General features: G+C 46.7%; 1 protein-coding gene across 1 annotated transcript in view; it reads right to left on the bottom strand.

The window, feature by feature from the left end:
• Window positions 1–6,512, bottom strand: part of PRKAR2B (protein kinase cAMP-dependent type II regulatory subunit beta) — a 126,566-nt gene extending 120,054 nt beyond the window's left edge. The window contains exon 1 of the mRNA XM_062216826.1: window positions 6,142–6,512. Within this exon, the coding sequence (XP_062072810.1) occupies window positions 6,142–6,460 (319 nt within the window). The 5' untranslated portion in view covers window positions 6,461–6,512. The remainder of the gene's footprint in view (window positions 1–6,141) is intronic.
• Window positions 6,513–12,850: the final 6,338 nt, after the last annotated feature.

The following is a 12,850-nucleotide window of genomic DNA, read 5'->3' as shown; positions in this document are numbered from 1 at the left end:
ACACAGGAACAAATGTCCCACTTCATCTCTCCAATAAGTACAGATGCTGGATTCATTTCCATAAGACACAATGAAACCACCATTCTGTAAGCAAATTTTACACTCCTGTGAGATTCGTGAGCAATGAAATCCTTTACCTAACAAGCTATCAGGGCTTGCCATGTATCCTAAGGGCCTTATGAACCGGAGTATTAACCCACCCATACAACCTTATGGGGAAGGTACTATTAACATGGTAACATGTCAGTGTACCTAGCACAGTGCTTCATGCATAAAATAAATGTCTGAATTTAATGCAAAAAGACTAACTTCCATGAGTCTCTTTCAAACAGGTTGAATGTCTTTTAAGAGGCTGATATTATAGAAAAAGGATGTGTGGCTTTCAGTCAGTTATACAGGTACTTGGAACCACTAAAATCAGTTTCTTTGTGATTTTTTAATTTTATTTATTTGAAAGACACAGTTACAGAGAGAGGCAGATACACAGAGAGAGGTCTTCCAACTGCTGGTTCACTCTTCAAATGGCCACAACAGCCGAATCTAAGCCGATCCAAAGCCAGGAGGCAGGAGCTTCTGGGTCTCCCACATGGGTACAGGGGCCAGCTTCCACTTACTGCTTTCCCCAGCACATTAACAGAGAGCTGGATCGAAAGCAGAGCAGCCGGGACTCAAACGGGCTCCCATATGGGATGCCAGTGCTGCAGGCCAGGGATTTATAATCCACTGCACCACAGCAGGGGCTCCTAAAATCAGTTTCTTTGGTCACATGGTGGTGGCCACACGACCTAGGAGGCTAAAGGCGCCAAATGGTTGCTTTCTTTCAACTGGCAGAGAGAGAGCGAGCGAGCAGGATCTTCATTAAGGGCACACAGAGGTGATCCTAATGAATCCGCCTAAGCAACGATTTTTAAAATTATGACTATTCTCTGCTACTCTGCCATCAGTCAGACCGTGAACTCCAGAGGAAGCAGAAAGGGCTGGTTAAGAACACAGCAGCCTTCTGGGAGGTCAGGCTGGCTGCTGTCCTTACCGCTCCTGCTGCCTCATTCGAGAAGCACCACATAAACCATCTCAGACAGACTTCTGACGTCTTCTTCCAGCTGCAAGGAAGCACAGTCCTTCTAATTCTGTATCTCAGAGGGAATACTTGTCCATAACCCGCCAGGACAACGTCTCCAGAGAGATGAGTACCTTCCTCAATTCTCCTCCCACCGTTTCTTCTCACGATAAGCTCCTCTCTTAATCACCTACCACCATCACCATGAGCTTCAACTTTCCCGTACTGTGTGCATGGCCCTAAGAACCGCATGTAAGTTCCCCATATTCCCTTTAAATTGTGCAAGTTAAAGGTGGACACGGTTCTCTAACAAGGATCTGACATAGTCATGCTATTACACAGCAGATTTCAATTTATATTCCTCGGTTATACTCGTTACATGAGATGCGTTCCACGTGTTTTGGCCTGTGTCTCTGCTTTAAACCCTAGGACTTTTTTCTTCCACAATACAGAAGATCAAGTTCTTCCATACTTTACATGAGAACAGTTGACTTTTCCTCCCAGGTTGGCTGGTCTGCATATGCCTGTATGTAATTTATTTTGTTTACCCCTTGTCAAATTTTCAGGGCAATCTGAAATGTATTTACGTCATTTTTTATTTCACTAATGTCACTGAGAAAAGCATTGAGGCAACACAAGACCTGAAGATGATGCCTAAATTAAACTATTAATTACTGCTGCTTTTACTCCAAACTGGCACGAACTCAATTCTTTGGCCTATGGCAAACCTTACTGATCAATTCTAGGCCGATGGCCACCACGCTCTCAAAAGCGATGCATCAGGTCACTTTCACTTTCTGCAGGATGAGGAGGAAGGCAGAGCAGATGCCACAAGGTCTCCAGTTAGCCTCTTCCCAGCCTTCTAGAGTTTCCCTGGAGGAGACTGCCAGACGCTGCTCTCATCCTTACACCTAAAGGTTGCCCTTTTAACTAGAATTGATAGACAGGAAATAGAAAGTCAGAATTAGAACTAACACAGTCAGAAGACAATAGGAGAGGAGGAGGGGACCCTCTGGAACGGCTGGGAAGAAGTAAGAACCATCAGGCAGATCCACAGCCAGGCCACCCGACCCTCTGAAATCCCTGAACCTTGGACCACAGGGCATTTCCAAGCCTGGCTTATTTGAGTAACCCACCATACAATAAAGGCCAAGGTCACACAACTTAATCTCCATGTCAAAGGACACCAGTTTTCATGGTCAAAAACTTGCCTTTTAACCGCAGTTTCTCAAAAAGACTATCATTTACGCCAAAGGGATTTATGCAAGAGCACATGAACTGACAGAAAACCTATCACCATTCCTGGAAACAGAATGAGGAAAACCTGACTTACTTATGAACTCCATGATGGTCATGGGCTTCAAGGTCAACAGATGAGGTAAGAAACCAGACCCTGCTACTCAGGACTTCTTTGTGGGGCCTGGGACAAGATAACTTTGCAGAGCCTTACAGATAAATTGCATTGCCTCAAGTAGAGCTAGATATAAAAGGCATACTCAAGTTCTTCTAGCCCCAGCCCCTCCTGAAGACACAACCTGGGAGTCAAGAGGCCCATCTGGGTCCCAATCCCGGGTTTTATGGCACAGTACTGTGAAATAATGGCCATTCTCAAAAAGCTGGGATAGCGCATTAAAGCATTTAGACAGTGCCAGCACACAGCAACTGTCACTAAATGACAGCTATTTTTTTTTTAACTGTTAAGACAAGGAGATACTATCACCACTGTTGATCAATATTTTCCAAAGGATGGTGAGGGAACTACAGATACAGAATGACCTACATGTCTGCTGGGGGGAAAAAAAAAAAAAGATACCACGAAACATCCCAACCTATTAAAAAAAGCTCTAACAATGGTACCAAGGAATGTTCAGATCTGGACCAAATTTCCTGAACATGCATGGGAGGTTTCTAAGAATTATTGATCTAGCAGGTCTCACAGCTTACTGGTACCACAGAAAACGAAGCTTGTCTTCCAATACATATTCTCACTATACCAGGAGAATTACCCAGTGCCTGGGGTTTTTTGTATTTTGACACTTCTGAACACTGACATAATTAAACTGATAGCTTTGTAGGTTTTAGGCTCACTCCTGATACAATTCGCCCCACAATGCTGTCCCAGGCACTATCTCAACTTTTTTTTTTTTTTTCCCCCTCTCTGACCAGGTCTCAGCTCCGATTGCCACCTTAGCCTACAGCCATTTTTGTCCAATCCCAACCCCCAGAAAGGAGTTAAAGGGCTGTTTAAAAAAAAAAAAAAAAGAAAGAAAGAAAGAAAAAAAAAAAGAAAAATGACTCAAACCATATGAACCACAAAGTCTACCATATTTATTATTCAGCCTTTTACGAAACAGAACTACTGACCACTTTGTTGAGACTACACTTGTTTTCAAACCTTGGGTCTTATCTCAACACAAATTATTTTAAAAGAAAAAACAACAACGAGAGAGAGACTTGATTAGAACAGAAAATATCCCAAAGCACTGTATCTAACAGAAGAAAGTGCTGTTGCCAAATTCTGAGCTGTACAGAGATAGGTGAGGGTACTGCAGAAAGCTCGTGGAGTGCCACGAGTTGTGGTACAGGGAGTTGGGCTGCCACTCAGGACACCCACATCCCGTAGTGGATGCCTGGTTCTGCTTGGCTCCTGAGCCAGCTTCCTGCTGCTGCGCCTGGCAAGGCAGCAGATGAGAGCTCAGGTCCACCAGTCCGTGCCACTCACCCCAGAGATCTGGATGGAATGTCTGGCTCCTGGCTTCCGCCAGCACATCTGAAGAGAGAACCAGTGGATGGAATATCTCTGTCTCTGTCACTCTGCCTTTCAAATAAATAAGTAAATCTTTTAGAAGATAAAACCCTTTTAAAATTTTTATTAAAGATCTTACTTATTTATTTGAAGTCAGAGTTACAGACAAAAAGGATGCGACAGATCTTTCATCTGCTGGTTCACTCTCTAGATGGCCGCAATGGCCAGGGCTCAGCCAAGCCAAAGGTGGGAGCCAGGAGTTCCTTCCAGGTCTCCTACAAGAATGGCAAGATCCCAAGCACTTGGGCCATCTTCTGCTGCTCTTCCCAAGCCATTAGCAGGGAGCTGGATCACAAGTGAAGCAGCTGGGATTCCAACCAGCGCCTGTATGGGTTGCTGATGTCACAGGCAGTGGCTTTACCCACAGTGCCACAATGCTGGCCCTCAAATATTTTTTAAAAGCTCACAGAAAAATTAAAAGTATGAGATTATCTTGGAAAAAAAATCTTGAAATCCATGTGCAGTCTTTTCATAACAGGCGTTTACAACTTAAGAAAAAAAATTCTCTTGCACAAAATAAACTCATACTTTAGGTTCTACTTTTCCATGAATTTTTTGCAATTCTGCTGGGTAACGATCAAGCTGTAGTTGCTTGCAGTCAAAAAGTTTTAAGTTCCTTGGGGAAAGGTCTGGGAGATAAATGGTACAATGGCTTAACAGGTTTTTATTAAAACCCATATCAAGCAATTTTTACAGTAAAGGTGCCCGGGAGAAAACAAAGCTACATAAAACGGTCCCTGCAGTTTAGAAGTTCATGGCTTATTTCTTTATTGCAAAATGAAAACTATCTATGTGCTGTGCACACTATATAGTAATGCAAGGAGAAAACGGAAGCATCAATGCAAATACTTTAAAAGCATTATACAAACAAAATATATTAGTTACGTTCGCAATATATGATATAGATTCTTTACCAAGTCCCCTCGTTTCTTCTAATCTGGGAAATGAGCCCTTTTTTCCTTCCTGTGTGCACGTTCATGTGCACATGCATGTGTATGCGTGTGTGCACGCCTGCACTGGGAGCATAAAGAAGTATCTGATGCCTCTGCCCTTTCTATGTCATCCATTACTGGCTCCCCATCTATTTAAAACACGCATTCTTTCATCCTGCTCTCCTTTCTAGCAAGAAAAGCATTTAATTCTTGTGCAAAAAGAGCAATTAAGACAATGATTATCCTATCCTGGCAAACGCTAAAAAGTAGAAAATCAAAACCTTAGGCGCCAGTCTTTCCTTTTATCTCCACAGAGCACTAATTTCCAGGGTTTGAGGGGCTGCTTTGCACAAGCTCAAATGCATGACTTTACAACCCATTCCAACACAAGGAAATGAAAGGACACTTTAAAATGTTTTTTTTTTTCTTCCACCCAGACGAAACCCGCTGCCGACACACAAACCACAAGCAGCGCACATAAATAAGAGCTGGTGCAATGCTGCACGCACGTTTGCCTCACACCACAAAGAGGACGGCACATTTGCACACCGAGGTGTGTCAGCTTAGGATGCCATAAAGAAGGGAGATGTGTGTCGATGCGAGTGTATCTGCGTGTCAGGGAGAGAGCGTTGTAAGCAGAAGGGGTGGGACTTGCCAGGAGCAGCTATTTGAGAAAATCCCTCTTTCTTTCCCATTCATTCTTTCCAGCTTTGCTGCCTGACACAGTCCTTACAAACACTCCCTGGCTTTTCATCCTAAAGACAACCGACAAGCCTTCAGAACTTCCCAGGGTGGTTTCCACACGCGCTATTATTATTATTATTATTTTTCAAGCACCGAATCATTCAATATGTGGTTTATACTTAAAAAATAAATAAATTTTTAAAAGCCGGTCTTCGGAACACCCTGTGGATTGCAGGCTAAAGAGATTCCTTTGTTGTGTGTCAACTAGAAAATAATAAATTACTCCGTTTCCAGGAATGCCGGCGCGAGAACCCTAGATGTGGATCTACCCTCAGCCAGTGCCAAACGGCTTGCTCCTCACGGGGAACGCTGACGACGGCGTTCTCTCCCCCCTGGACACCCCGAGAGGGCCAGCTTCCTGCACGCACCGCGGCGCCCGCCCAGCCCAGCACCTCGGACCCCGGCCCGGGAAGCCGCGCGCCGCCAGCTCCCTCCTCCAGACGGAGGAGGCCGAGGGGGAGGGCACGACCAGAGAGCAGAGGAGGAAGGTGGGCGAGTGGGAGAAGACAGAAATGGATGCTGAGGGGGTGGGCGCGACGGGAAGGCAGGGGAGGCGGGGACACGCGGGGGAGCCGGCAGCGGCGCCGAGGGTCGCTCCTCACCGTTGAACGCCCCGGCGTCCGCGGCCTCCTCTTCCTCCTCCTCCTCCTCCTCCCCGTTCTCGGAGTCGGAGTGCGCGGGCTCCTCGGCGAAGTTGACCCCCTTGCTGGGGGTGCCGCCCCCGGCGGCGGCGGCGCCCGCGTCCCCCCAGGTCCTGCCCTCATGGCCGAAGCGCGCGGCGCCCTTGCGCTCGTTCTCCTGCTGCAGGCGCGTGAAGTGCTGCAGCGCGAACTCCAGCAGGTCGGCGGGCTGGTGCCGCAGCACCTCCACCGTGAAGCCCTGCAGCAGCTCCGTCAGTCCCGCCGGGATCTCGATGCTCATCCTGCCTCCGGGGCGGCGGGCGCCCTGGCGCCGCCCTCGCCCCCTTCTCCGGTCCGGCCTCGGACCCCGCGGCCACCAAAGCCGAGCGCCGACGGCGCGGGCGGCTGCGAGCGCGGCGCTCTGGGCCCCGGCGGCCCGGCTGGCCCGGCGCGCGGCTGCTCCGTGTGGCGGCGGCGGCTGAGCGAGCGCGGCCCCGGGAGGGCTGGCAGCATCTCGGGCTCCTCCCGCTCCCGCAGCGGCCGCGCCTCTCCCCCGCCCGGCGCCCCGCCCTCGCCTTCGCCCCGCCGCCGCCGCGCGCGCCCACGTGATCCCCGGAAACCATGGCAACTGGGCGGGCGGGCGCCGCGCTCCCGCCGCTCCCGCCGCCGGGGCTGAGGACGCCGGCGCGCTGGCTGGCGGGGGGCGCGGCGCCCGCACGCGCCCGGGGCGTGGGCCCCTGCGAGGCCGCGTCGCGCTCCGCTCGGGGGGCCGCCGAGTGCTCGGACACCTCAGCCTCCGCCCACCGCAGGCGTCCTCCTTCCCTGCGGGCATCTGGTTGGGTCGTCGAGTCCGGTGGGAGACTGGACGGAGAGAGGCTGCCCGGTTTGGGGGGCATCGCTGCTTTTCTCTCACGTGTCCGTGCATCCTTTGCCGGGGCGGTCCCGCGGAGCGCGCCGTGCGTTTCCCGCTGTCCCCTGAGAGACACTTGGCAAAGGTGATGGCCTGCGACCCGGAGAGTGCAGCAACTTGGATAAAATGCCGTAGTCCAGACAGACAGTCCTGGGGGGGGGGGGGGGGAAGCTGTGCTGGATTAGTCTGTTGGTGCTTATTTTAGAACTTTCCCTGGTGCTTTGGTTTGCCATTATGTCTCCAAGACCTTGAGTATTTCAATATAAAGAGAAATTGGGTTACAGGTGTGTAATTTTAAAGTTCAGCTCCTGGACTCGGAAAGATCTAATGTCTACAGGTTCAGAGGAAAGAGGGTTGGTCTTTTGTCAATGAAATATTATTTCAATACCCACGGTTCATTTTCTGCGATGACCGTATTGTAAAAATAATTCGAGCAAAATCACTTTTTTCTTTTCTGTTTTATTCACTTTTTTATTCTCCTCCCCCCAACACAAAACAATAAATAGATTTCCCAGGAAACTCAAAAGGCCATAGATGAGAGACGTAACAAACTAATCCCTTTTATAAAAATACAATTTTGTTTATGATCTGCCTTCTGTTTACTCCATGAGTGAATGTATTTTTCCATTTCTTATCAATTTTATACTAATGTTTTTAAGTGTAATAAGTAACTTTTAACTATAGGCATCAGGCATTTTAACAAATAAAATACTGCAATCCCCATGTGCCACTTCTTGGAACACAATATTAGTCAGACTCGCGCCGTAAGCATTGTTATTTTTTACAGGTCCAGTAATCTCAGATGGATTTGTGTCTGTCTGCATTTATAATGATGTTTGTGTTGATTATAATTTGCATTACTTGCACGTGGCAGAAAATGTAAAACAGTAGCTTAAACACGATCAACTGTCATTTCTCTGTGATCACCAGAGCCCAGGCTCCTGCCAGCTCTTTGCTCACTCATCCTCAGTTTGTGCTCCAAGATGCCTGCGGCCCTGCAAATCGTGTCATCCACATTTCAGCTATGAAAAACGTAGAAAAGAGAAGGCAGCCGTGTCTCCCCTCCCCAGACACTGACCCCGGTAAGACAATCCTGGAAGTTAAACATAACCAATTCCTCGTCTGTCCTCTGGGCCAGATTCCTCCGCACAGCCAAATGTGCTCTCCTTGCTGTTCCTCCATCAGGAGTTGAAGTCTTGCTTCCCCTCCCCAAGAATATGAATGGGTTTCTGGATGCTTTTGACCAACAAAACAGGACAAAACTCCTGCCAGCCCTGTGCTAGCTGCCATCTGAAGTCCAATCCACAGAATACATGAGCAAAAATAAAAGGTTATTTTAAGCCTCTATGTTTTAGAGTAATTTGTTGAAAACACGTGGCTATTAGAAAAAAAACTTTAGGGGACCAGCGCTGTGGTGCAGCGGGTTAACGACCTGGCCTGAAGCGCCAGTTCGAGACCTGGCTGCTCCACTTCTGATCCAGCTCTCTGCTATGGCCTGGGAAAGCAGAAGATGGCCCAAGTCCTTGGGCCCCTGCACCTGCGTGGGAGACCCAGAAGAAGTTCCTGGTTCCTGGCTTCGGATCGCACAGCTCCAGTCATTGGGGCCAATTGAGGAGTGAACCATCGGATGGAAGACCTCTCTCTCTCTCTCTGCCTCTCCTCTCTCTGTGTAACTCTGACTTTCAAATAAATAAATAAATCTTTAAAAAAATAAGTTTAGGAATGGAATCTTTGTGTTGAGCAGTCAACCATTTGAGGGTTAAAAAGCAATTACTGATCTCTGCCACAATGTTTAACACTTTTGCCCAGGAATGACAGGAGAAAACACATTAACAAGAGCCAAAGTCTCATCTTACACATTGTGTTTCCAAATTCATTTATTTCTTTTTGCAGATTGATAACGAGGCATAGTGGATGGCTCTGTCATCAACCACAAAACCAGCATGTATGGCTCTTGTTTGTTAGGAATAAAGAAGTGACTCCAGGCTTAAATGCAGAAGTGCATTAGATAACCTACTCACAAGGAGTACTCCAGAAGTTCGTGGAAAATAGGGTTAAAAGATAAGATGATTTTGGTGCCAAGAAATTTGAAATCCATGCCTACAAGGGGTCTTTGAAAAGTTCATGGAAAATAATGATTATGAAGAAAGCAATACTGGGATTTCAAAATTTTTTCATGTCGGAGTACTCTTGTCTTTTAATTCCATTTCCATCGATTTTCTCTCCCATCCTGGGAGGTTTGCAACAAAATAATACTAAAAGGAGGACATGTTGGATTTAAAACATCTGATAACAATTTTATTGGATTCGTTCTTAAATTGTACTGTGACTTGAAAAAGTCAAGGCTGATCCTAATGGCCCCACCGTGTTAGTATTGTCCTCAGAACAAATATTTACTTCTGAAATCACATGCTGGCTTTTATTCCTGACCACACAACTTTTTGGTGAGATTGTATGGTTTCTCTGGCTTTCATTTTCAGGATATTTCCTTTTGAACATTGGAGTACAGGGACAGTGGCTTATAGGGAACTCTTTGTCTTGAATTCTTTAAAAGAACCTCACCGATATTGATTCTTTGGTTGTTGATTTACAGAGCAATTTGTACTGGCTTCTCAGAGAATCAGACTGGAAGCAATTGTAAAAGAACTTCAAGAGCTCCGCATCAAGATGAAATGAGTGCCACTAAATTTGCTTTCACACAAAGAAATTAAACAGATACTGGACAGAAATTTCCACTGGCTTCTATGCAGCTACCAAAACAAGATAACTGACAAGGACAAGGCAATGCTTTGGGCAACTTAACAATGCAGAGTAGTAGCTGCAGCCAGTCAATCATGCAGCATTTTCTATCAGTCATTAACATGTGTCCTGGGGCCGGCGCTGTGGCATGGCAGGTTAAGCCACTGCCTGCACCAGTGCCGGCATCCCATATCGGTGCCGATTCGAGACCCAGCTGCTCCACTTCTGATCCAGCTGTCTGCTATGGCCTGGGAAAGCAGTAGAAGATGGCCCAAGTCCTTGAGCCCCTGCACCCACGTGGGAGACCTGGAAGAAGCTCCTGGCTCCTGGTTTCAGATTGGCGCAGCTCCGACCATTGCGGCCATCTTGGGAGTGAACCAGTAGATGGAAGACCTCTCTCTCTCTCTCTCTCTCTCTCTCTCTCTCTGCCTCCCCTTCTCTGTGTGTGTGTTACTCTAACTTTCAAATAAATAAATAAATCTCTAAAAAAAGGTGTCCTGATCAAGTCTGGGGCAAGAAATGGATACCCATTGCAGGGAAAAAGAAAACAAACAATAGGTGAGTGAAAAGACACAGGGACTGAGCTCACGCAAGGCCCATTGTGGCCGTCAGTCTCAGTTGGATGTGTCATTTCAAGCACAGCTTTGGTGTCTCTAATTCATATTCTCAAGAGAGAGAATCCAGTCAGCAGGTCCGGCCATGCAGTGCACTGCCTGGCCTTGAGTGAGGTGTTGGGGTCCCTGTGGGCTGTGGGCACAGGACAAGGAAATGGTCAGATGTTCTAGATACGCGAGAAGGCCACCTGTTCAGCAGAGAGGAACGTCTGCAGCATGGGAACTGCGCATCTGCTGCAGGGTGCTCACCTCACAGCCTAAAAACCTCTTAAACATTTGGACTAAACCAAAGTAAACCGATTCGTCTCTAGATGCAGCTTAGCAAGAGTTGCCTCTAGACAACCAGTGGTCCTCCAATTTTAGAAAGTCTCTGGATGACGGAAAATACCGTCACTGGTCCTTACTTCCAGACTTGCAGATTCAGTCGTCAGAGTGGGGGCCCATCACAGAAGGAGGTACCTTTCTCTGAAGGGAGGAGAGAACTTCCACTTTGACTATGGCCTTGTCTAGATAAGATTGGAGTTGGCAAACTCAAAAGGCTTCCATAGCCTTGGAAACTCATGACTAGAGCCTCGGGTGATTACTAATGCCATAAACAAGAGTGTCAATTGTTAAGTCAACAACAGGAGTCACTGTGCACTTACTCCCCATGTAGGATCTCTGTCCTTAATGTGTTGAACTATGCTAATTAACGGTATAACTAGTACTCAAACAGTACTTTACCTTTGTGTTTCTGTGTGGGTGCAAACTGTTGAAATCTTTACTTAACATATACTAAATCGATCTTCTGTATATAAAGATAATTGAAAATGAATCTTGATGTGAATGGAATGGGAGAGGGAGTGGGAGATGGGATGTTTGCGGGTGGAGGGAAGTTATGGGGGGAAAAAGCCACTGTAATCCAAAAACTGTACCTTGAAAATTTATATTTATTAAATAAAAGTTTAAAAAAAAGTTGGGGCCCAAGAATCTGCATTTCCACCAAATACCCAGGTAAGGCCTATGCTGTAGGTCTGGGGCCCACCTTGGAGACCCACGAGAGTACATCTCCCTGGGAAGAGCTTAGGATGAAAAAAAGAAGCTGTTTGAAGTGACTTCTTTGCTTAACATCAAAGCATATAAGCTTTTCTTGGGCTAAATAAGGACTAAATGCAAATTTATTCTATTCCCACTTAAGGGGCCTTGCAAAGTTCAACAGATTCTAAAAAGCAGCCAAGAAAATATCCTTAAACACCACATTTCGTAAATAGAATGTGGGTTTCCTGTTAAGGACCAGGTTGGCTACACACATTTATCTCTTCTTTCTGAAAATCTGCTAATCTAGTGGCTAAAGGAATAAGATAAAATGCATAAATGTATAAGCATAGAAAGAATGGCAGAACCACAATAAAGTTTTTAAATAAACGTTTTTTTATTATTTAGTGATTCAGCCTTAGAAAGAAAAATTCTGGCGTATGCTTAAAGATGTGCTAGGTAAGCTAGTCACAAAAGACAAATATTGTATGATTCCACTTCTGTTAGGGGCTTACAGTAGCCAGATTCTTAGAAATAGAAGGTAGAATGGTGACTGCCAGGGGCTGCAGAGGCCCGGGGTAGGGGAATGGGGAGTTGCTTGAGGGCTAAAGGGTTTCAGTTTTGCAAGATCAAAACCTTCTGGAATTGGTTGCATAACAATATGAACATATTTAACACTGCCGAATTGTACCCAACAAATGGTTAAATAGTCAACTTTATGAAGCATATTTTACCAAGATTAAACGTGTTTAAATTTTTAACTAAAAAAGAAAAAGAACAGGAAAAGAGACGCGAGCAGGTGAGACTTGTCCACTAGAATTTTGGAACGAACTTAGCCAACTAGAGAATGCGGGAACGGACGCCTGGGTGAGGGGTCAGCGGGCGAAGCCAACGAGAAGCAAGGTCACATCTGTTGTGGAGCGCAGAAGCCTGGAGTCTGCAGACAGGGCTGGCTCTGAAGCAGGGGTAAGCGGGAGGGTTGGTTAAATGTCTGTACAGGGAGCTGATAAAGCGGCACACCGTCTGGCTCCTCCCGAATCCCACAGCCACAGGCATCTGAGCTGCCTTCCAGCAGGAGGAGGAGTTCAGTTTCTGCAGAAGTGTGAACAGTGGATTGTGGGTGGGCTGTGCTGCAGAAGGGAATTGATTCTGATCTGGCGAACTACTTACCTGTGACCTCCTTCCCTTGCCAGACTCCACAAATCCTGGGGATCGGGGTCAGACCCTCCTGGCAGGATATTAGAGAATACCTCTTTAGAGAATGGACCAGCCCAAGAGACAAGACCTACAGATGCTGACACGCAAAGATCTGTCTCCCAGTGAAAAACCCTGCTCTCGTCCACTGGCCAATACCCGCCACTCCTCCACATACCTCATAAGTACAAATTTGGATAAAAATCACCAGATTTCTAAG

This window comes from Lepus europaeus, chromosome 1 (assembly GCF_033115175.1).
Source record: "Lepus europaeus isolate LE1 chromosome 1, mLepTim1.pri, whole genome shotgun sequence".
Classification (NCBI taxonomy): Eukaryota; Metazoa; Chordata; class Mammalia; order Lagomorpha; family Leporidae; genus Lepus; species Lepus europaeus.
The sequence above is the reverse complement of the archived record's forward strand: the minus strand, read 5'-3'. Positions and strand labels throughout refer to the sequence as shown.